At 37.8% G+C, this 24,323-nt stretch overlaps 1 protein-coding gene across 1 annotated transcript; it reads left to right on the plus strand.

Annotated features, from left to right (window-relative positions):
* The first annotated feature begins 7,560 nt into the window (after positions 1 to 7,560).
* On the plus strand, positions 7,561 to 23,087 carry upk1a (uroplakin 1a). The gene is made up of 7 exons (XM_036558876.1): positions 7,561 to 7,731; positions 8,319 to 8,519; positions 9,939 to 10,013; positions 11,701 to 11,808; positions 19,370 to 19,546; positions 20,874 to 20,957; positions 22,503 to 23,087. Exons 1-7 carry the CDS (start codon positions 7,666 to 7,668, stop codon positions 22,548 to 22,550), a joined length of 759 nt encoding a protein of 252 aa, XP_036414769.1. The 5' UTR covers positions 7,561 to 7,665; the 3' UTR covers positions 22,551 to 23,087.
* The last annotated feature ends 1,236 nt before the right edge of the window (positions 23,088 to 24,323 follow it).

A 24,323-nucleotide genomic window follows, 5' to 3' on the forward strand; every position in this document is an offset into this window, starting at 1 on the left:
AGTGGAGCTTGATTTTCTTTTTAAGTTTTAAAGACTGTTCATCTGCTGGTGACACTGTTGGTTGTCTTCCAGGTCTTGCACAGTCTCATTTTCTTTGTATCTTTTGATCAGTTTTTTTTAAATATACTCCAGTTTTGGGAACTGTTTCTTTGCAATTATGTCCTTTGACTTTCCTCCTCTGTATGCAAGTGAATTATCTCATATCTAGTCCCCTCAGATATATCACCTGTAAAATAAATTACTTCTACTTATGGCTGTTTTGACTGGAAATTAAATAAGAGTTGTCTCTGACTTCTGCGCAGTACTGTACACTTTTTCTGTTATACATGTAATAAACAACCATGTAAGGGCCTAATTATTCTGCTAATTTCACTCTGGCTAGGACAGCATGTCACATGATGGTATCTTGAAATGTATGTACACAGAAACCCATAAAAACAAACACAAACCTGTTTCGAAATGCAGGAAGTATAATATTTACTACAAACACAAGCCACGTATGACAGACAGTTGCTAGGACACATAAACTGAAGACACAAAAACAGAGATCTTAGCACCGGTGTTGATGCTAAGGAGTACAGGGTGATGAGGGTGATAAGGGTAGGCAGAGAAGGATATTTAGCATTTCCATAATTTTTCTTCTCAAAATGAGCAAAACAGCCAGTCCACAAATTAACCCCCAACAATGAAAAGTGTTGTCTCATCATGAGTTTTCACTTGTTGCAAAGAGTAAAGCCGCTGCTACCACAGTTGGATACATCAACATGTGGAGGTAACAGACAGGAGTGGATAAAGTATGTGAGTGAAAGTGTGTACACTGTCTCAAAGTCCTACTACCTTCATCTATTTAATTTCCAATCAAAACAGCCATTAGGTACAAGTTACTCATTTTTCAGCATCAGGAAAAAAGCAGAAAACATATATTTGACAGAAAATAGACCTCTGTGGTCATGTCATCATTTTGTAGTCAGCGCCATATTCTTATGCCCATATTAGGAACTCTGGGTCTCCGCTCGGTTTCTCTATGGCCCAAATGAATAGGGTTTTCAAAACATCGCTTCTATCGCACCCTGTGGTAGATAAAAATGTTCAGAACCCGATTCGTTTTGTTCTATGAAATATCACTGGATCCTGGTTAAATAGTTGAAATATGAATATTGCTACACGTAAGCCAATGCTACTGCGCACGGAATTGGCTGACTTTTCCCATTCCACCTTCAGTGGTGCAGCAGTTACATTCTGAACTGCTGCGCCATTTAAGGTGGAACAGGAAAACTCTAACAAGTAGCTGGAGAAAATTAAGCTGACTTCAGCTTCATGGAGGGTTGAAAGGCCTGATATGAGAAGTAATATTAACTTATTTTTGCTGTTTCACAGAACCAACAAGTCAGTTTTGTTTTGTCCCGTTTGCTAATGTTTGTGATGGCTAATCACAACAGCTGCACCATTTAAGGTGGAATGGGAACATTCAAACAAGAAGCTGGAGAAAAAGAAGCTCAATTCAGCCTTGTAGTTTTAACATGGGTAGTATTTTTGATAAGGAGTTTTAGCCTATCAGAATATTCTACCTAGAGGTTTTATTTATGGGTATACCTGTAATTATGCGCTACAGTAGAACATTTTAATAAGGTAGCACAACTCGACAGAACAGCGCCAAAGCCTGCCTTAGTTTTGTGTAAATTAGTTTAGTGACATCAAACTGATGTGCAGTAAGCATTAGCTTACTTGTAGCAATATTGATAATAAGGCTCTTTAATGACCTAATAATTCGAAGTATCCCGTGATATTCGGGAGAAAAATGTACACAGGACTAAAATCGGGTTCTGAACATTTTTATTTAACACAGCGTGCGATAGAGGTGATTTTTTGAAAACACTATTCATTCTGGCCATAGAGAAACCGAGCTTAGCACACCTAATATGAATATATTGCAGACTACAGAATGACGCATGACTGCGGCGGCCTATTACACACAGAGCTGTAAAAACTGTCGACTGAATGGATGCAGATTATCTCCGGTAATGAAATTTAAATGTTTTTAACATCAAATATTTTTTTAAGAATATTTTTCTTACACCTAGGAAATAGTTCTTTAGCCTGTGACATGTTCTGTGAGAAGGACGCTGATAAAGATAAAGACTTGTTGATGCCCATTTGTAATCTATCCTACAGACATGGCGATGGCTGAAGACACAGAAGTTGGATCTGGGTATTTCCATCATTGTATAACTGGGTGAAAGGTGACCATTTGGACCTTGGTGACCTTGGACCTGACTGAGAGCGACTCTTGCTGATGTCATGAAGATGCGCATGATGGGCATTATCTTTGTTGACTGAACCTGACCAATGATATTGTGTCTAGCTTTATGTATATATGCATGTATATATGTGTATATATGTGTATATATGTGTATATATGCATTTATATATATATATATATATATATATATATATATATATATATATATATATATGTACATACATATATGTGTGTGTGTGTAGATTGTCTGTTTTACATATAATTTGCATGAAGCTTTAACTGCTTTGACCAAGTCTTCTAGATGGAGAAGACAAACTTCAAGGCCCTTAAGCCCCACCCCTCTTTCTCTCTCTCTCTCTCTCACACACACACACACACACACACACACACACACAACTCTTAGAGGTTTTGCCTGCGGATTTCCTTCAAGTGTTTGTCTTAGTTAAGCCTTTGCGTGTGAGGTTATGTGTGTCTGTGTAAACATGCTGACCTGTTGAGATTATTTTTTCTCTATTTTTGTCTGTTCTTCCAATTAAGTTTCCTTTCTCTTGTTCCTGTAAAACTGGAAAACATTTTTTTAATTAAATATCATAGTCCGACTTTTTTTCCCTTTTAGTTTTGGAGTATATCACATCACAGAAATTATGAATGGGTGTTTTTCATACATTTCTAAATTTTTATTTCAATCATGCTGTGGTAAATTACCCAACACCACATTTTTGCTTTGATTACAGCTTACATTCTTTTTGGAAGAGTTGCTTTCAGTTTTTCAAAGAAATCTGCAGGGCTATTTTTCACACTTCATAGTTTTGTCTTAGAAGTTGGTTGCATTTTCTGCTTCTCGCAGCCCAAGTAATTACAAATTAAGACTCACCAGCCCTTAAAGTCTTACTTCTCGTCTCAGATGTCCAGTTTTGGTGCTCTAGTGCAAATTTTGTCCTTCTTTCCTTTTCTCAGTAATGGCTTTTTAACAGCTACACCCTTTTGTTAGTTTGTTCTCTGTTTTGTAGAGATAACTTAACTAGTTAGCGACCAAGCTGGCTAACTTAAGCAAACATTAACAATCGCTGGCTAAATAACTGCTTCTAACTTGACCAGACCTTGGCCAGTTGGCAGTATTACTACCTTTTCAGCTTATCTTTTTGCTACTATGATTTCTTACTAAATCTTCTACTAGGCTCTATTTCTGAGCTTGGTCACATGGGTAAAACATGGATTTTGATTGGTTTTCCCACATTCTTAAGCTGTACTGATAGAACCTTATGAGCAGATAGAACCTATAAGACCAAATCACTATTTTCAAGAAAGGACTTTTCACTTTACATATTACTAAAAAAGATGGTTCTTCAAAGGGTCTTTAGTAGAGGAAACGGTTCTATTTAGAAGCCTCAGTTCCACATAGAACCATTTCATACTCACTTGGTTTTTTGCATGGTAAAATGGTTTTTCAGATTGATGGAGAACATATTGTATATGGTTCTATATAGAACCTTTTTGAAACAGTTTCTTCTGTTGTAACATTAACAGGCTTATAACAACAATAGAAGAACCCTTTTCGGCACTAAACAGAACCATATGCAACACGTTCTCCATCAATCTGAAGAACCATTTCACCATGCAAAGAACCATTTAAGCATGAAATGGTTATATACACTCTTAAAAAAGGTTCTTTAAGGGTTCTTTTGTAAAGAAAATGGTTCTATATAGAACCATGAACACTCAAAGAATATTGTGCATGATTAAAGGGTTCTTTGCATGATGAAAGCGTTCTTCAGATTGATGGAAAATGTACTGTAGATGGTTCTAAATAGCACCAAAAAAGAGTTCTTCTATCATGACAATGTCAAGCCTGTTATTATAGAAGAGCCATTGTAGTGCTATATAGAACCCTTTTCAAAAAGGTTCTATGTAGAACCATTTACAGCACATTCTCCATCATGGTTCTATATCTCCAAATGTTTCTATATAGAATCTTTGGAAAGGTTCTGCTATTGTTACAATATCAAGCTTGTAAGAATAGAAGAATCTTTTTGGTGCTATATAGAACCTAGAAGCATTCTTCTTCAATCTGAAGAACACTTTCAACATGCAAAGAGCCCTTTAATCATGGAAAGAGTTCTTTGAGTGTTCATGGTTCTACATAGAACCATTTTTTTTTTTACTAAAAAACCCTTGACAAACCATCTTTTTTAAGTGTTTATACAACTCATGGTTTGAAATGGAACCATTCCCTTTACAGACTCTACAACACTTAAAAATAAACAGCATTAAATGATAAACGACATGCACACAACGCGATTTCAGCAAAAATGTTTTTAATGAATCATTATAATTCTAAGCCCATGCACTGCTGAATCACACCCCACTGTTAAAGCCCCCCTGTCTACAGTGTACTACAATATCTCAGAAAAAGAAGGAAAGGAAAAACTAAACTAAACATGTTTTAATATATGTGCCATTATTAGTGTCTGCATACATGATTGTGATTGTCACTATGAAACAGAGACATTCTTAAAAATAAAGATCCCAGAATGGGTCTTTGGAGCAACAAGAACTGTGTTTGGTTCCCTAAAAAACTTGGTTCTTTAAAGAATCATTTTTTGTTAATGGGATGTGTGAAAGTGAAGAACTTTTTTTTTTAAGTTTGAAGAACCTCCACACGATTTTACGATTCTAGGAAGAACTCCTTTACATTATGTGGCCTTCACACTCTCTTTTCTTTAAATATGTTTTTCTTTATGGGACCAAAAATGGCCATAAAGAGACTATAATGGCTACAATAGACAGATCATAACAGTATAACCCCCATAAATAAAATGCACAGGAATAAGACAGACTTGCTTTAACATAAATCTGATGAGAAATGAAGGAACTTGTTGTCACCAGTAAGTGGCGCCATCTGCCTTTTCTTTTACTGAGAGAAAACTTGCCCTGCTAATCAGTGCATTGCATCTAGTTTTCTGCTTTGCCATTGTATATTTAAATGAATATAACTTTTCTGTTCAGGAATTTTTTGGGCGTGTATCTATGCATTAGTTCAGATTTCCACTACTGTTCATCCATCCATCCATCATCTAAACCGCTTATCCTTCTGGGTCACGGTGGGGTGCTGGAGCCTATCCCAGCCGTCATTGGGCGGAAGGCAGGATACACCCTGGACAGGTCCACTACTGTTCAAGATCATTCAAAAGTTTTCAGAAACACTGTTTCTGCTGTTTTGTTGCAGATACATATATAAATGATTGCACTTTAATTGTAGCAAACCAAAAGGTTTAGAAGAAGCTGTAAAAAATTCAGATGTGTCTAGAATGATGAGGATTCTAGAATAACTAAGAAAGCTGTACAAGGTAGGTATGTATATAAACATACACTGATCAGCCATAACATAAAAACCACCTCCTTGTTTCTACACTCATTGTCCATTTTATCAGCTCCACTTACTACATAGGTGCACTTTGTAGTTCTACAGTTACAGACTGTAGTCCATCTGTTTCTCTGCATACTTTGTTCACCCCCTTTTACCCTAGGAGTAGTCCTGCATCCTGTGACCACTGATGAACAACTACAGGATGACCAACACAAACTGTGCAGCAACAGATGAGCTATTGTCTATGATTTTACATCTACAAGGTGGATCAACCAGATAGGTGTGTCTAATAGAGTGGACAGTGAGTGGACACAGTGTTTGAAAACTCCAGCAGCTCTTGTGTCTGATCCACTCGTACCAACACAACACACACTAACACACCACCACCACGTCAGTGTTACTGCAGTGCTGAGAATGACCCACCACCCAAATAGTACCTGCTCTGTGGGGGGTCCTGTGGGGGTCCTGACCAGAACAGGGTAAACGGGGGCTAACAAAGTATGCAGAGAAACAGATGGACTACAGTCTGTAACTGTAGAACTACAAAGTGCACCTATACAGTAAGTGGAGATGGACAAAGAGTGTAAATAAAAGTAGTATTGGAAGGCATCTGTAAATACTGGGCTTCCTTCACACACACACACACACACACACACACACACACACACACATACACACACTCACATACACGCACACACTCACACTCACACACTCATACATACTTACACACACACACTCAGCGATGTCTATGAAAGCATGTGGCTTTCCCTGTTGGGTTGTCCCTGTTATTGTCTCTTGATCTCAGTAATGAAAGCAGATGATACTTCACTGTTATGAAAGCACCTGTTCAGTACTCAGCACAGGCGGGGCAGGTTCAGTCATGGCAGGGAACAGGTGTGTTCCTGTTTAACGGTCTTATGCCAGTACAACCTGCTGCATGTCATCGTTCTACACCCACCTTAACTTTATTTCAATGAATACTCTTTGGAGGGATAACATAGATAAACCACTTTTGGTTCCCAAAATAACCGGCCAATGACAGTTCTCTAAAGAACCTTTATTGTAAATGAGATGTGAGAGTGAAGAGGTTCAACCTAGTTAAAGGCTTTTCCTAAGGTCCTTTGAATGTTATATATATAACCATTTTCTTTACTAAAGAACCCTTCAAGAACCATATTTTCTTAAGAGTGTAGTCTTACTTATCATAGATTACTAGGGTATATGTAAAATTAATTAATGTAGATGAATCTGCTTATCCCCATAAACTCTCAGTTATTAATCGTTTTTTTGTAGTATCTACTATAAAACTTTTTTATGCCTTCAAGATAAAAAATATTAGAAAATTTGGAACTTATTATTCTCAATAACTTTTCTCAAATTGGTAGAATTTTTCAAATCTTAAAAATAAAGGATCCCAAATGGCTCTTCAGAGTGAGAGAAGAACCCCTTTTGGTTCCTACCCATGGACAGAACCCTTAATACCCTTAATTGGCTTCAAAACAATAAACTAATTATTTTCATTAACTTGGAGATCAATTAAAAATAAAGGTGGCAGAAAGGTTGTCGAGAGTGATGTGACCAAAGAACTACTTTTGGTTCCCTAAAGAGCCTTTGATTGGATTGGTTCTTAATAACTCAATTTTGTAAATGTGCTGTGTAAGTGCGTAGCTTTCCAAAGTAAAGAACTCTCAAATAATGTAAATAATTGGCAAAATAATGTAGAAATTAAAGGCTTTTTTCTACCATACATCCAAACCAAGAACCATTAAGTAAACTTGATTTCCAAGAGTGTAACTTGAAGTATCAAACCAAATGCAGTCAAAAGTATAAATTTACTCTATGCTGGTGATAGGGGCAGAACTGGTTTGCTCACTTTTTCCCCTCCTGTTTCACAACGAACAACTGAGGGTGTAAACAAGCCTCTCCCCTTCACGCGAGCCTCTTATTTTCCGTGCTGCTGAGTATCGACCATAATCATCATTTAGTCTTCGCTCAGGACTGGTGCCACCACGAGAACAGATACGGACACTCTGCGGCAATGGCGAGCGGAGGGGGCATGACCTGGCTGATGATCATTCTCATCATATGCAATGCCTTCGCTTCTGTAAGTTTGGGGTTTTTAGGTAATAATAGTGAATTAATATGTTAACATTCCAATTGAAAAGTTTTTTCCTTCTTCTCTTAATCTCAGAGAATGCCATGTTGATTATCTATATGTTGTTATCTCACATTCTATCAGTTTTATTCTATGAAGTTAGACTTCAGTTTTTTGGCTGTTATTATTAGTATGTGCTCTTGTGATGAACACTTGATGATTTCTCATCTTTTGAAATCATATTACACCCGAAAATGCTAACATTGCAGTATGCTGTAAATGATGTAAATGTATGCTAATTTACTGCTACACTCTTTTAATGGTTCTTTAGAGCGATACTGTAGAATCACTTCTCTTTCCCAAAAGAACCACTCAGTTCAGTTGAGTGCTTTAAAGAAACATCCATTGACTTAAAGGTTCTTCAAGACAAACAAGTGGTTCTTCAGTGACATCACTCCAAAGTCGCTATTTTCATGCTGATTTATTTTAATTTCATGCTAATTTCATTTAAAGTACCCTCTATATTCTAAGAGTGTAGTTGTCAAACATTTTTGCATGAAATGTTACCTGAACTCAGCGTTATTGTCTTACTCCAGGCAGCAGGACTGGCATTATTTGCGCTGGCCATTTGGGTGGCAGTAGATGGATACAGGCTGTACCCAATATCCGGCGTGTCAGGGAAGGATGACATCTTTGCTGGAGCCTGGATTGCCATCTTCACTGGCTTTGCCTACTTTTGCACCACCATCTTTGGCATCTTCGCGGCTCTGAAAAAGAGACGTTCTCTCATGCTGGTGGTAGGTGATTCACTATGGAAAAAGAGAGAAAGTTTTGAGAAAATCAGAAGCTGCACACTGTACAACTGCATGTTATTATGGGTGTAAATAAAGTCATTCAGTTTGGCTGTGATTCTTAAACGATTTAATACATTTTATAAAACGGACAGTTCCGGTCCTAAAATCTGATTGGCTGAGCCGCGTTCGTAGCTGTTGTAAAATCCACTATATACACACATCCTAGACCACCTCACAGCGACTGAATTCTGTATTACTGCGCCACGGCATGAAAAAACCTTTTATGGAGTAATCTTTGAGTCTAATGCTGCTCACATGGATCACTGAGTATACTGATGAATTAAGAACCCATTTTTTGTCTGAGGGGCTGGCAGCTTATGTTCTTAACCAGAACTAGGCTGGTCAGCTAGCTAACAGGCTAAAAGATAGTAAACAGCCTAAGCAACTCCATCATTAATAGCACAGGCTTGAATTAAAGTACTTACAGTATGATTAACTGTAAAAGTCTAAAAATGTCAAATGGATTACAGACTTCAAGTGTCAGTGTTTCAGTCAGAAGGCTGAATCCCAAATGGCTCCGTACTCCCTAAGTAGTGTGCTAGCTATGAAAGTTTAGAAATTCTAGCCTCTACAGCCAAATAGTGCATCATTTATTGAGTGTGAATGTGTCTCAAATGTCTATTTCTTATCTACATATGACACAGTTGGGCTGCAGAATCTAGTATTTAAATCCCTATGTAGTGCACTATGTAGGGAGCAGGGAGAGATTTGAGATTCAGTCCCAGCACGAGAAGAAGAGCACCTCTGGATTGGTGCTAAATAAGACTAGTGGTAATGTAGTGAACAAAAAGTACTTATAAAGCGAATGTGTTTGTGTTAAACAGTGCTGTGTTACCATATGTTCATTGTTATACAACAAAAAGTTTAACAATTGATGAAATTAAACTGCAATATACAGCGACAGGTGACTGACCGTTCACTTCATTCAGCAGTCCATGGTTGCTTGGCAACGATACCATACTCTAAAGGAACTACATTTCTTGGCGGAATGTTTATGTCGATTATTATTAATAATACTACTGTGTTACTGCGTTTTGATCACGGGAAGGGAGTTTTAGGCATGATGCTAAGTACACCCTTCCCCTGATAAAATCGCAGTAATGCACTGCCTCTCATGGCTTATTGCTTTAGTGAAATCTTACATGTCTGAAAATAGCCCAAGACTTTTATTTTGGCTTAAAATAATCATATATTTTATTGAATATTATTATAATTGCTAATAACATAAGCAGCCAATACGAATGACAGTGCCACCTCACATATTTACACCCCTACCTGTTATATAACTACAGTGCTAACAGTGCTGTCTCATTGTCCAGCATGCAAAACTCTAAACCTATTTCTTTGTTCTGTTTGCAACAGTATCTGATCATAATGTTCATCATCTTCATATTCGAGTGTGCCTCCTGCATCACAGCTGCCACCAACAGAGACTATGTAAGTAAACACTGTGTGACCTTTACCTTAGTTGTAGTTGTTAGAAACATTAATAAAAATCTAAATTAAGTTATCAGTGATTTAATGCAGCATCAGTTTAGTGTCTAATTAAATTGCCTTGACATATTTGCTAGATTGAATGAAAAATGTAGTTGAAAACACTAATTTGCTAGTTAGAAATGAATGTTATGAGGGTCAAATAGCATGAGCTGTAGAAATGACATGCTATTTGCCCCTCATTAGCTTTTTAGCCATGTTAGCATGTATCTTTTTAACTGGTTGTTGTTGTTATCATAACTCGTAGAGAGGAGAATTACCACTCTTTAATGTCTTTCGGGTTTCTCAAACGCTAGAGGGCGCTCCCGAGTGAGTCCAAAATGAATGGGTTAAGATGGAACGTTTGAGCAAAATCACAGTTTAGAAATTCTTAAACATTTTTAATGTAAAAGTTTGGTCAGTTTTTGGAGGCAGCATAGATGTAGCCTAGCCTTCTAAAACACTGTAAAAAAAGATGCTAACGGTAACAGCTAGCAGTGAGGTGTTGTATTTTGGCGACAGCGTGATGTATCGCTGGCTGCACGTTCATCACAATGCTGTCTTCTGAGGCACTGACTTATGAAACATCGAGACATCTGCCTTCAGTATCAGACACAGCCTTAGACAATGCATGCTAATGTGTCTGTGCCACTCATGTGTGATCCAAATCGAGTTTCTGGTTCGAATCGGGTCGTGACATCCACTTTAACATTTTTAGGTAAATGATTAGACCTCGCTGCCAGTATTTTTAGCCACATTAGCATTTTAAATAAACTTCGACATCTTCTCTGTTGTGGAGAATGCTAACTCATCCTCACTAGTTTTTATCCATTTTTAGTCACATAAGCATTTTAAATAAACTTTCTCTTTGACACCCCTCCTGCTGTTGAGAATGCTAACTCATCCTAACTAGTATTCATTCATTTTTAGCCGCTTTAGCTTTTTAAATAAACTATCCCTTCTTCGTGCTCCCTGCTGTTGAGAATGCTAGCTTAACCTGGCTAGTTTTCATTCATTTTTAGCCACATTAGCATTTTAAATCCCAGTCAGCAAAATTTATCTGGCCCAGTTGTGGTCCACATGCCTAATATCTATCCGGAACTCAACCAACACTCACGGATGTAAGCCAGAATCGGCCCAGAACTGTCTGCTATCTGGGAATAAGCTATCCCTTCAACATCCTCTCTGTTGTTGAGAATGCTAACTCAACCTGGCTAGTTTTCATTCATTTTTAGCTGTATTAGCATTTTAAATAGGCTATCCCTTCTTCATCTTCCATGCTGTTGAGAACGCTACACACTTAAAAAGGGTTAGTAAAGGCAGTGGTTCTATTTAGATCCATGAGTTTTGCCAAAAAGGGTTTTGCTTTTCTTACAATGTCAAGCTTGTAACAACAAAAGAGCCCTGTGTGGTGCTCTGCAGAACCTCTTTTAAAAAATATAGAACACATTCTCCATCAATCTGAAGAACCATTTTACCATGCAAAGAACCCTTTAAGCACGAAATGGTTCTACACAGAACTCCTGGTTCTAACTAATCTGATCTTATTAAAGTGTGTAGCTCATCCGTGCTAGTTTTCCATCATTTTTAGCCACATTAGCATTTTAATAAATTAACTATATCATTTTGATTTCTTCCCTGTCTGTTGTAGCTGGTTGGTAACAGTAACCTTGTGAAGAAGCAGATGCTGAGGTACTACGCTGAGAGCAGTGACAAAGGAGCCCAGATCACTAACACATGGAACAGAGTCATGCAGGACGTGAGTACACACAGTGCATGCTAGAACGTTCTCTGTCTTTTTGCTGAGCACCTCTAGGAGCCACATTCCAAACCACTTGTCCTTGGAAAAGGTTGTGTTTCACTGTATTGTGTGCCGTAACCACAAGGGATTGGCTTTTTTACCACACACCCACTGAGGCAACATCGCCTTGGATTCTCCTCAGCTCAGACTTGACACAGCATGTCTGACCCGTCCTTTTCATTAGATCCACTCCAGGTGGTGCGTGAACCGGTCTAGGAGCTTTCAGTGTGGGAATGAGACAGTATACTGATCTCTCCTGTCCTGAAGTTGAAACAGATAACAGGCTAACCTACTTCCGATGTATAGGAGGCAAACTGAAACCACCAGGATATAGTATACAGGGCCAGTCAAATGTTTGGGTACACTTACTCGTAACTTCCTTCCTTACCTTCACTAACTCAGTGCAAACAAAAAATATATTTTGTATTATATTTTATAGTACAATCAGTGTAGCCCGCCGTTTTTTAAAATTTTATAATACAATGCAACACAATACACATTAAAACTAACTCACCTAATGGGTTCTCTGATGTTGCCTGGCAGCTACCTGGATGACATGCTGAAGAAATAAAAGTTGCGAAAGGAGGTCTGGTTCAGTTCAACAGATATAGATGCATATTTGTGTAGCTTCCAATTGACAGCATAATTTGTTTGGCTTCAAAGCTTTATTTAAAAATGTGAAGAAAAAAGAGAGCATGATTAGCCCTCTGTAGCTGGATTTTATCCAGGTTTTAGCTGGTGACCAATAGTGCTGGTCTATGTTGGTTTTCCTAGCAGGGAAGCTAAGAAATTTAGCAAACATTAGCAGCTGCTTACTTAATAACTGCTTCTGTCTTGAAAAACTGCTGTATTTTGAAGTCATTGTTCAGTTTGTAGTGTTATCAGTATTTCTGTTTGCTTTTTCCCGCTATGATTTATTACTAAATTGTTTAAAAGGTGTAAAAAATGGTCTAGTGAGTAGAACTGCCACTCAATAATGTCTTTTCAAGCTCTGAAATGAGTCCAAAAAGAATGGGTTCCTGTGGCGCTTTTGTACAAAATAATAGCGTAGTTTTTAGCGTAGAAAATGCTTCATTGTTTTTTACTCATTAATATGCACCCATTGTTTCAACATGAAAAACATTACTAATATTAATATTTTTGGTACTTTTGGACCCTTTTGGACATGTTATAGGTCTTTCTACATCAGGGCATCAAAGTGTGGGGATAGCTTTAGCCCATCAACACTCAGTGGCACTGAGTAGTACTTAGCAGTGCTACCTAAAAAAAGAAAAAAAGGAAAGAAACAAAGTTTTTTAATGGAATACATCATTCTAGTTTCCAAAATGAAACAAAAGTCCTGCACAAATGTCTAGAAACAAGTTTCATTTTGTTTCACTCCCCATTCTCTGAGGACTAGTTTGTGGGCTCTGGCAATTTGCAGACACACTACTGATATAACGGGCAAAATATCAAGTGGCCATGCTCCCCTTAAAGAGGCTCTGGCCAAGCTACTAAGTCCTATAAAGAGCTTATTGCAATTTGATTTTTTCTTCCTCATTCATCAGCCATACTGCAAATAGAACCTTAAAACACCAACTTTGCCATTTTCAAGAAGGAACCTTTTACTTTTTTTTAAAATACACACTTTAAGATGCAAATTTTTTAAAAGTTTTGCCAAAGCAATAATAATCAGCACTAAATGATTAACTATATGTACAAGCCTATGATATCTTCAGTTAATTTTGTTCAGACATTTGACTGGCACTGTACAAATATAATAAACACAAGAATTAACAGGAACTGAACTTGATAGTAATGCAGTTCTGCAAGTTATGAACAAGTTCACACTTGTAACTGGATTGTTGGACTCTTCATATTCAATGATAGGTATCAGGCAGTGCAGGCACAGAAGTCTGCACTACATTTTTTAAGACGGCTATTGTATGTCCTTTTACAACGGTCCCTGCTGTTGTCATCAGTGTTCATTGTAAACATCTTTTTACTTCAGAAATTAAAGATCTAGATACTAAAACCTTCTTTAACCATTCTTTAGTAAAAGCAATGGTTCCATTTAATGCTTAAATGGTTCTTTGCACGGTGAAATGGTTCTTCAAACTGATGGAAAATGTGTTGTACATGAGTCTATATAGAACCTTTTTGAAAATGGTTCTATACAGCACCAAAACAGGTTATTCTATTGTTATAACCTGGCTATCATAACAATAGCAGAACCTTTTTTGGTTCTATATAGAAACATTTTTTAAAAAGATATTTTAGCTACTTATCAATAATTACCAAATTTCATAGATATCTTATGAAAGTTTTATGAAGGCCCGGAGATCCATTGGCCAGACACATTGCTGTAGCTCGTACTGTTATTTTCTTCTGAGACATTTTAAAACGTTCTGTGTGGTCTACGTTGTCTTGTTTGTTAAAATGTAATCAGCATGCTTGTGTGAGCTGGTTAGGTCAAGAAAGAAAAGAAGAGGTCAATGTTAAGTGTTCACTCACACGAAAATTTTGCTTGCATTATGAACAACAAACCATTAGTGGCTTAATGTTGCACACAAGACGGTTCAGCTTTTTGTGTCTCTGTGCTGCCGTACTTGTTCTTCAGACGTCAAGCACTTTTTAAATGCCTACTTCTCCTATTGAAACACAAAATGATTTTGAAACTGTATGCTAGTACCAAGGAAACCTTAATAAGAAATGCACAGCTACATAGGTTTCAATTCAAGGTCAGTTATTTCAAAATAAGAGCCCTGGCCAAAAGGACCCAATACACAATATAATGAAAAACTTGTTGCAAACTCTTAAAGCAATGCAAATTCTGAAAACACACTGCAAACCCAGTCACAACACAACGGCAGTGAGCCATAACACAACCTTAATGTTTCTCTAAGACTCTAAGTAATGGAAAATCACTGACAGAATGTGGTAAGACCACAGAGACGCACATTCTAGTAGGTTCATGGGCTGAATCTCAAATGGCTCCCTACTCCCTTGATAGTGTACCGCATCGTTCACAAAGCATTGGCTTCTGCATTCAAACAGTGCAGTAAGTGTTAGATAGGGAGTCATGCAGCTTATAACTGAACACAAATGGCTATGTGTCAGATGTGTACTGACCAGCCATAACATTAAAAGCACCTTTCAAGCTCATTGTCTATTTTATCAACTCCACTTATCATAAAGGTGCACTTTGTAGTTCTACAATTACAGACCATCTGTTTCTCTGCATACTTTATTAGCCTCCTTTCACGCTGTTCTTCAATGTTCAGGACCACTGCAGATCCAGTACTATCTGGGTGGTGGATCATTCTCAGCACTGCAGTGACACTGATGTGGTGGTGGCGTGTTAGTGCGTGTTGTGCTTTTGGTTGATTGGCACTTATTTATGTTTCTCTGAAAGACTTTAGATTGACTGCTACTTCCATGTAACGTTAAACAATGTGTGATTTATTGTGGATTTTGTGGAGGTTAATATTGCACAGTACAGTTACAGTGTCGTTTACTAACTCAAGGCAAGCAGTGTTTGCTAAAAGGCTTTATGGCCTTTACCACAGGCTCTGTGATTGCTTTGCTGCCAACGTTGCTGTTGTTAGTTTAAGATGTGTTTATGTATAGACTGTGTCTAGTGTGTTGGGCTGTAGGTTAGTTAGTGTGGGTTTAGTGTCTGTGATGTGAAATTGTATGGCTATTGGTGACCTTCCCTGCTGGACAAGGTATTTTGTGCTCCCTGTTAGTGCTTGTTCAATAAAAGAGCATTTGCCCGTATGTACAATGTTTGCAGTGTCTTCTTCTACGCCGACCCCACAGGCCAGCTAAAGTTAAATGAAAGATTGTATGAATCCTCTCTGGTTAAGTATGCCAGTGGCCGAGCAAAATGACCATTTGTAAAGCGTACATGGGCTTAAAGACACTTGAAAATCCTGAATTACTCAAAAGAACAGGCACTTAAGCCACACAACAGCTAGGGAAAAGTCTGTAAATGAAAGAGCAGGTAACATTAGCACGTTCAGAGTTTACGTGGATCCAGACCAACGGTACGGCTAAATTCATCATTATATAGTTGTATGACATTCGTCTGAAGTTGGTTAAGGTAAACATCCTTTTTATTTGATACAATATGAAGCGTGACAGGTCTGAAAAATGCAATAAAACCGCAAGCTCTTTCAGCTCTTGCAGTGTATGTAAAGATACGCAGCATGTAAACGAAGAGCAACCTCTCCCTGCCAATATGGCAGAATGATCCCATAATGCAGCACAACATGATGTCCATTCACAAGGCCAATATAATGCATTATTTTGAATGTATAAACTATTATTTTATTACCTGGGTTGTTCTACAGAAACACTTTTTTTTATCTATCCATGGGAGTCACTGGTGTTACTGATCGTCATTGGCGTTACACATAAGAAAGGGAACACCAGAGACAGAAACACAGTGACATTTTTAATGAAAAATGCATTTTACAAAATGGCTGCTACAGAGCATCAAACCACATGTTGTCAGTCATGGAATGTCCACTAAAATATGTAATTTAATCCATTTGTGTTCTATTTTTTCATAATTACCTAAGAATAAAGTAGTGACTTCAACTAAAAGCATCATGTGAAATCATGAGCTAAATGAGAAAATTTCTGATAACTAAAAGACACAGTGGAGTTGTCTTAGGTAAAAGGAAGCAAGTGATGTCATCAGTGTGATTTTTATTTCAAAATAAGAGATTTAGAAGAAATAGAGATCAGAAATATAACTGAGTTTAAAAATGAATTATTATTTATAATTATTATTATATAAAAAGTAAAACAGTTGGTAAAATAAATGAATAACAGAATATTATTTCTTCATATATCACTTAGTGCCTATTTTATTTTCCAAATTTTCCTTTTCTTCTTGAATACATAATTACCCATTTATCTATTTCCAATTTTCCTCACTGCTTTTGTTATAAAAAGTGGGGCATGGGCTTTTCTTAAATGCCTGGCTGGTATTTAATTAAAAATAATCACTTTTTTTCTTATTTTAATGTTAATTATTTTTTGTATTGATTCATCAGGCAGCCAGTTAGTGACACTTCTTCTGTGCATCTGTGAGGTAAATAAAATAAAATTAAAAACACAGGAATGTTTCATAGTCTGAAGTTACATGAGTAAAGTCTGCCATCAATCAGTATTCACACTTGTTAAGGCTCGCTAAAAGAAGATGTTTTGCTGAGTTAATTGTTTATTGTAAATATGTGGTTGACACTCTAGCACCCATGTGTCATACACAAGGCCTGCGGGCCAAACCAGGCCCGCGACACAATCTTATCCGGCCCGCAAAAGTATTTTTATTTTCTATTATTATTAGCTCGTTTCACAATGCACTGCACTACAGTCCCCAGCATGCACTGCAACATAACGTGCGCTCTGACTCTCCTCCCCCAACAACAAACTATGGGACAGTGGTTACACCTCTAGGTGTCTAGTCGAAGCAAATAGGTGGGTTTAAAAGACTGAGCTCCTGGACACATGTCAATTTTTAATATTTCAAGTACACATGTAATATTTCAAGGTCTACTGCAAGTGTCTAAATTTTACTGTTTAAGTTTTTGCGTATTTTGCATAAATAATAGTCAGTTTGGTTTATGATGAGATAAAACGTAGATGCTGTCTGGCCCACAGATTTGTTGAGATTGTTTTTAATATGGCCCTTTTAGTGGTTGAGTTTGACACCCCTACTCTAGCAGATGGTTACTGTAACCATAGACATGGAATTTAGTCACCAGCACAGCAGAATGTGCTACATTGTATTTAAAGTAGAGATGTATTTAGTGTCATCTTGTTTTTCATTGTCTTTAAGAAGATATTCATCGTCCTCATTGTACTGGATGATGGGCAACAGGTAATTATCTGTAAAGCAGTCAAGGCAAAAGGAGGATCCACTCAAATCAATCTAAAACAAAACTAAAAGACATGGTGACTGTTTGTTCTCCCAAGATATATCCCTGCTCAATAATGGACTGCATTATTAGCCAGCCAATGGAAAAATCAAACAGCCCATCCTCAAGAACCTCTCCAAAAACAGTTGTAATATGTTCTTTCCACTTTAGAGGTCCATCATCAGAAGGTGGTTTTCCTAATCTTTAAGCCATTAAATCTCACTCTAAAGCCCATGTGTCAAACACAAGGCCCACTTGGCACAGTTCTATTCGGCCCGCAAAATTATTATTGACTAATTATGGACTAATTATGGAATAATGGACTTTAGTACTTCCATTAAAACTGCTACTGCAGGAAAACAGCGTTGTACAGCAGTTAAAGGGACACTCTGTCCAAAAAAACTTTTACCATTGCTACATCTGTGGTAAACTTGCCAAATCACCTCTTACAGCGATGTCACTATAGTCTCTTGAGCAGTGGCCATATTAAAAAATCTCAACAAATCCGTGGGCCAGCTGTGTTTTTATTTCTTGACCCGAACTGGCCATTTTTATTCAAAATATGCCGAAACTGCAAGAGCAAAAAAAGGCACTGAATACTTGACCTATTCAAAAATCATTTGAAATAAAAACAAATTGTCTTATATAAAACAACGTACTTTATATAAAACAATAGGCTACATTGCTACAGATAACTTTAAACCTCTTTAACTGTCCCCGGTGTAAAGTAGGTTTGTTTGCTTGAACTGAACACCTGGTATCTTTTCTTTTTCTGGTGCTGTCCCATAGATGCACATTATGTTGCAGTGCATGCTGGGGATTGTAGTGCAGCTCATGGTGAAATGCACTAATATTAATTGAAAATAATTTTGCGGGCCGAATAGAACTGTGCCAAGTGGGCCTTGTGTTTGACACATGGGCTCTAGAGTAAGATTTAAGGGTTTAAAGATTAGGAAAACCACCTTCTGATGATGTACCTCCAAGGTGGAAAGAACATACTGCAACTGTTTTTGGAGAGGTACTTGAGGATGGGCTGTTTGATTTGGCTGGCTAATGCAGAAGAAAGCTAGCTATTATTATGAACAGTTAGGATTCTGACTTTCATTACCGTAAGAGAACAGTAATGGATGAAAACAAAGAAAGGAGAGTCAAAGTCACGAGGCTGAGGGATGCAGTGCTGGACAACTTGGAATATTACATAACATCAACCTTCAAATGCTCTAGTACAGCAGCGCTCTGTATATACGTCTGTTTATCCACTAAATTAGTTCAGACTGCAGTCCCACAGTACAAAAAAACAAAAAAAACAAAACACAAGCATTATATAAGAGAGTAATAAGCTAAATGTATTCAAATTCATCATTTGTAGAGTATGTTCTATTGGAAAGTGGCTGTCCCAAACCCTAACCTCAAAATTTCAGTGTTGTTTTTAAAAGGGTCTTTTCAATTTCTTTTAAAGTGAATCTGAAAGATTTAGATTTATCAAGAGTTTAGTATTTAAATAAAAAAAAAAAAACTTTATTCCAAAAGTGCTGTCCCACTTTCATCATGTCAACTTGACATGCCCTCATTGGAGAGTTTTAATTTCGCTCCTTCTCTTGTGTCTGCAGGTGCAGTGCTGTGGGACGGACAGTCCTTTGGACTGGATTGAGTATAACTCCACCTTCAGACAGACTTACGGCACTACGTACCCGTGGCCGCTCAACTGCTGCAAGCGCCTGAGCAGCTTCGAGGTGGCGGATCCAGAGGGCTGCAAGATCGGCCAGAGCAGCACCATGTTTAACAAGGTAAACAGAGCCCCTCTCTAGAAGGTTCAGGCCAATCAGCAATTGTTCTACATCTGCCAGCATCTCTTTATTTACAATGGAAACAGCTTCACCTTCAGACAGTGGAGACAGCGGGCAACATATTGCTGCCCTCAGAAACCTTTGTTGCTTGTTTCGTAACAGGCTTAACTCTTTCGTCATCAGTGGTCATAAGGCCATTTACAGATGCCTGACCATGATATTGAAACTGGAATTTCACTGACTTTTCAACTGCATAATTAAACCATTCAGATGTAAATAAAGTAATTTGATGTGAAATAAAGTGTTTTGATGTGAAACTGTGCACTGTAGGTTGATAATAGTAAAACAGTGGTACTTTTTTGGGGACTATTTTGCCTTACAACACCCTGCATGTAGCTCTGTGTCATGAATGGACTTATGTTTTAGGCCAAAATCTTCTCAAAATACCACAAAACAATGTTTTCTTTATTTTTGTGAGGGACATTTTAGAAGCATTAAACTCTTCGCACATCTGGTTCCTATCACCACCACTGTGAACAATTTTGGCTTAGTGAGTTTTTCTTGAACGAAGCATTTCACATCAAATCACTGAATGACTTTGCTTTCTTAACCACTGAATTATTATTATTATATCAGTGGAATTCCCCTTTAATTGAACAATTGTACACCACAGTCTATGTATGGAAACTAAGCTGTTTTGAATTCATCATGGTTGTGATGTCACAACTATGAAATGTTTACTGTCACTGGGTCTAATGCGGGCATGTCAAACTAGGGACGTTTTGTGCTGCAGAGATTATTGTTTACTCTCATCTAACGTTCTGAATTCAGTTTATGAAGGCCTTGTTAATCAGCTGATGAGCTGAATCAGGTGTGTTTAATGAGGCAGTGTGCTGAAGTTTGTAGTGTTTTGGACCACGAAGACTGAAGCTTGAAACGTGGTCGTGGACCTGCAGTCTGCAGTCCATTGCTTTTGTTATTCCAAATGATCCACACATTCGATTTTTTTTAAAAGTTTTTTACAGCATCTCTGATAATTTCAGTCAGAATTCATAAGCTACAGTTTCCACATTTTAGCCCAGACTACTTTTTGAACAAGCCAAATCGGAACAGGGGTCATTTACATATATCAGCCTTAAATGCACTGTAGCAAAAACAGTGTAATTGTAAGGGATAAAGAGATTTGAAAATGGACAGTGACAATTGTTGACACATAAAACCACTCAAACATTGTAAGTGGACTTCAAGGGAGACAAAATACAGTGAAAGCAAAATGCAGAATTAGAGTATGGGCCCTTTAAGTGAAAAAATGCTTCTATTCCTGCAGGGATGCTTTAACCACATTGAGTCAGTGTTCAGCCGTTATACTTGGGCGGTGAGCTGGTACGGCTTCTCTGTGCAGATGTTCGTGGTGAGTATTTTAAAATTCTTTATCACTTACAGTACATTCCCTTTTGCATCAGCTACGAGTAGTGCTACAAGGCAGCAACAGTCCTGAAACTGATCTTGAGGTCATGCTGATTTAAAAAGGACACTGACGCCAATCCATTTTGGAATATTTAGTGTTCCAGTCAGCAATTGCTGAACTGACACATTTAAACAGTGGCTGTGTTTACATGCAACGATTTTTGCCGATCGCATTGAATACATTCAGATTATAGATTCAGACTGAGGTGTTTAAATTCTCACTCTACTCAACAGCCTGATGAAAATCTCTGTTTACATGCTCACTACAAGTAATCAGATCCAAAATTACACGCATGTGTACAGAACCACTTAGTGTAGACGTTACCATGACAACGAGCATCACGGGAGGCCGGTCAGAGTGAAACGATCAGCAGTGAGCAGCGCTTGTGTTTGTAATGGCTTTAAAATGATATCAGAAGGCCGAGAGGAAGACGTCGTGTTCTGAGACACATAAGCTGGACGTCCGTCCCACCGCCGTCTTTTAAAGATCAGAGCATAAACTTCGTCTCCTCTGCAGACCAGTTTCTGCTCCTGCCAGGTTGAACGTTACTTAAAGTTTCTGACTGGGAATGTAATCGGATACAGACGTTTACATGGATATTATTCCATCCATTGGAGACTTTGTTGCCATGGAAAAGAAGGATACATTTCTCAGCCACATATGAAGGAGGTTTCAAAATGGTACAGCCTAGTCACGCCGCTGTGACGCAGTCGGCCTTTAAATGCAGCCTCGGAAGGATGCAGCCCCTGAATTGAGACACAGCAGTCATCTAACTTAAATTTGACTTTTTTCCATATTTTAGTGCACAGTTTCTGTTTAACATACAGGAGGAAAAAAAAACAAAATGTCCATAAAATCCATTAGAAAATCAACATCACATGTAATTTGACCAGGATGCCCAAATGTTTGCGCTCGTCTGTAGCTTTGTACATTTTTAGAAATAACCGTAAGTCGTACAGTGTCAGCAGGTCTATTTGAGATTACTCAAAGCAGAAGCCAGTGAGTGATGATTTAGAGAAGCAGTTTGCACTTGTTGCCTTGTAGCTCCAATGCAAAGAGTACATTTGGGGTAAGAGTATGGGGTTAAATTAGTGCCACCAGAATCTGAACCAGAAGTTTGATTATATCTTTGCTTGTTTGCTCTTCCCGAGTACCCCGGATATTTCCCCTGAATTTTACTACCTGAATTTTAGAATTTTTAATTTAATCAGCTGAATTTCTCAACCTAAAAAAGCATCAGGAATTCAGGTTCAGAATCACGAATTCAGGGTTAGCATTACAAATTCAGATTCAGAATCATGAATTCAGGTTCAGAATCATGAATTCAGGTTCAGGTGACACTGATTTAACTCCACATAAGAGGTCATTTTTTGCCAGCCTGTCATTTGAAAGTACATTGAAAGATTATTGACAGAGCGTTTTAATACATGCATGCATTAAAAACATGTATTCTGATGAAACCTGATGTCTCTAACGTGTGTCCTCCAGTTCTTCCTGCTGCTGATCGCCATGGTGTACTACACGCAGCTGGGCTAAAGAGATTAAAGGAACACAAAAAGCGCTACACTAAGAAACAGCATTATATCTAGTATTGTTGCTTTTGGAATAACCACTGCTTCTGCCTGTTGCCTCTACACCGTCATCAATGCTGCCACAAAAATCCTCTTTCAAAACAGACTGCAAAGTGTTTAAAGGTACTAAACAGATTTTTAGGTTTGAGCGCTTGTGATTGCTTTGAATGTTTAGTTTTGATGAATGGCATGTATTTTCTTTGACCCCTGTCACTGTCCACTTGTTTTCTTTTTGGATTTAATTTGAGGTTTTTTTTTCTTAAAAAATGTTCAATGTAATTGCACATTTCAGGATTTTTGTCAGATGATTTCATTCTACAGTGCCAATCACACATTTACTCATGTTATTTTGTAGACAGACCTGAGTTGGGCTTTTTTTGTTCCATCTTGTGGTCACGTTTGCTTTTCAACATCAGAGATATGTATAGCCAAATGTACATTTTTATCCATTATATTCATGTATTTGTACTAGCAAATAATAAACCACCTTATTGAAGTGCCATTTAGTGTTTTTCGTATTCATTCCACATTTGTGTGCAGGCAAAGCTCTACTCCGTAACAAAGCAGCACACCCAATGCAGTTACACCCTGCTAAACCGCTACAGCACAAATGATGTGCCCGATTCCAGAAGGGAGGTGTTGAATTTGAGCCATGCCTCTGCGTTTCTGGGAGTGGATGCTGTGACGGAGCAGCAGACTCGTTTTACAGGATTTTCTTCCAGGAGAGAGAGGGAGCTCAATGAAAATTCCATCTTCTCACATTACAGCTGACATCTCCGCAGTACACTGCGCTCAGAGACATACACCAAGTGTTAAAAACAGCATAGTAGAATAACAACTGCCTCGGATCGTCAATCAATATGCGACACAAAAGCAGCGTGAAAACAGAGCTTAAATATGAGAAGCTGATGGCACAGCAGGAAGAAAAAGGATAGGGTCAGTATTTCGTAACTAAATCTGTTTTGCAGTTAAAGTGAATTCGGTCGCCCAAGCCTTATACACAGATGAATCACCCAACAATCAAATTAACAATTTGTTAAGTTTGCACTGGACATAATGTGGCAAATGAATAAATACAGCTTCATTTTGGTACAGTAACTTATACAGTAGCATCAAAAAGTTTGAACACCCCTATTTTGAGATGGTTAATTGTAGAGAACTGTAATGACTCAGATTTCTTTAATAAATAATAATCAAATACAACCTTTTTATTTAGTATCCAAAATTCATCAGTGATCCTACAAGTTTTTATATGATAATGAGGGTAAAACAGTGATAAATCTGAAAAAATAAAGCTGTCTTTGGGGACTTCTACAACAATCTGTCTCTGTACCACCCACCATGAATACATTCAAAGCAGTAAATTTGTAATTGGGATTACTTGGGAGTGTAAAAAGCAGAAAATGCAACCAACTTCTCAGACGGAACTTTGGAGGTGTGGAAAATATCCCTGCAGATTTCTTTGAAAAACTGAAAGCACGTCTCATGAAAAGAATGGAAGCTGTATTAAAAGTAAAGAGTCGACACAGTAATACTGCAAGGTTTGATATGTTTAGTTGTCGAGGCTCCTGTGTAATTTTGTCAAATGTATCTTTTTTCTGACACAGGATAATCTTATACTCAAAGGCCATTTTGGCTGGACATTAAACAAATGAAAGTGTGGTGTCAGATGTTTTCAGAACATCCAGCTTATGTGTCTCAGAGCACGACGTCTTCCTCTCGGCCTTCTGATATCATT

The sequence above is a fragment of the Colossoma macropomum genome, unplaced genomic scaffold (assembly GCF_904425465.1).
Source record: "Colossoma macropomum unplaced genomic scaffold, Colossoma_macropomum, whole genome shotgun sequence".
NCBI lineage: Eukaryota > Metazoa > Chordata > Actinopteri > Characiformes > Serrasalmidae > Colossoma > Colossoma macropomum.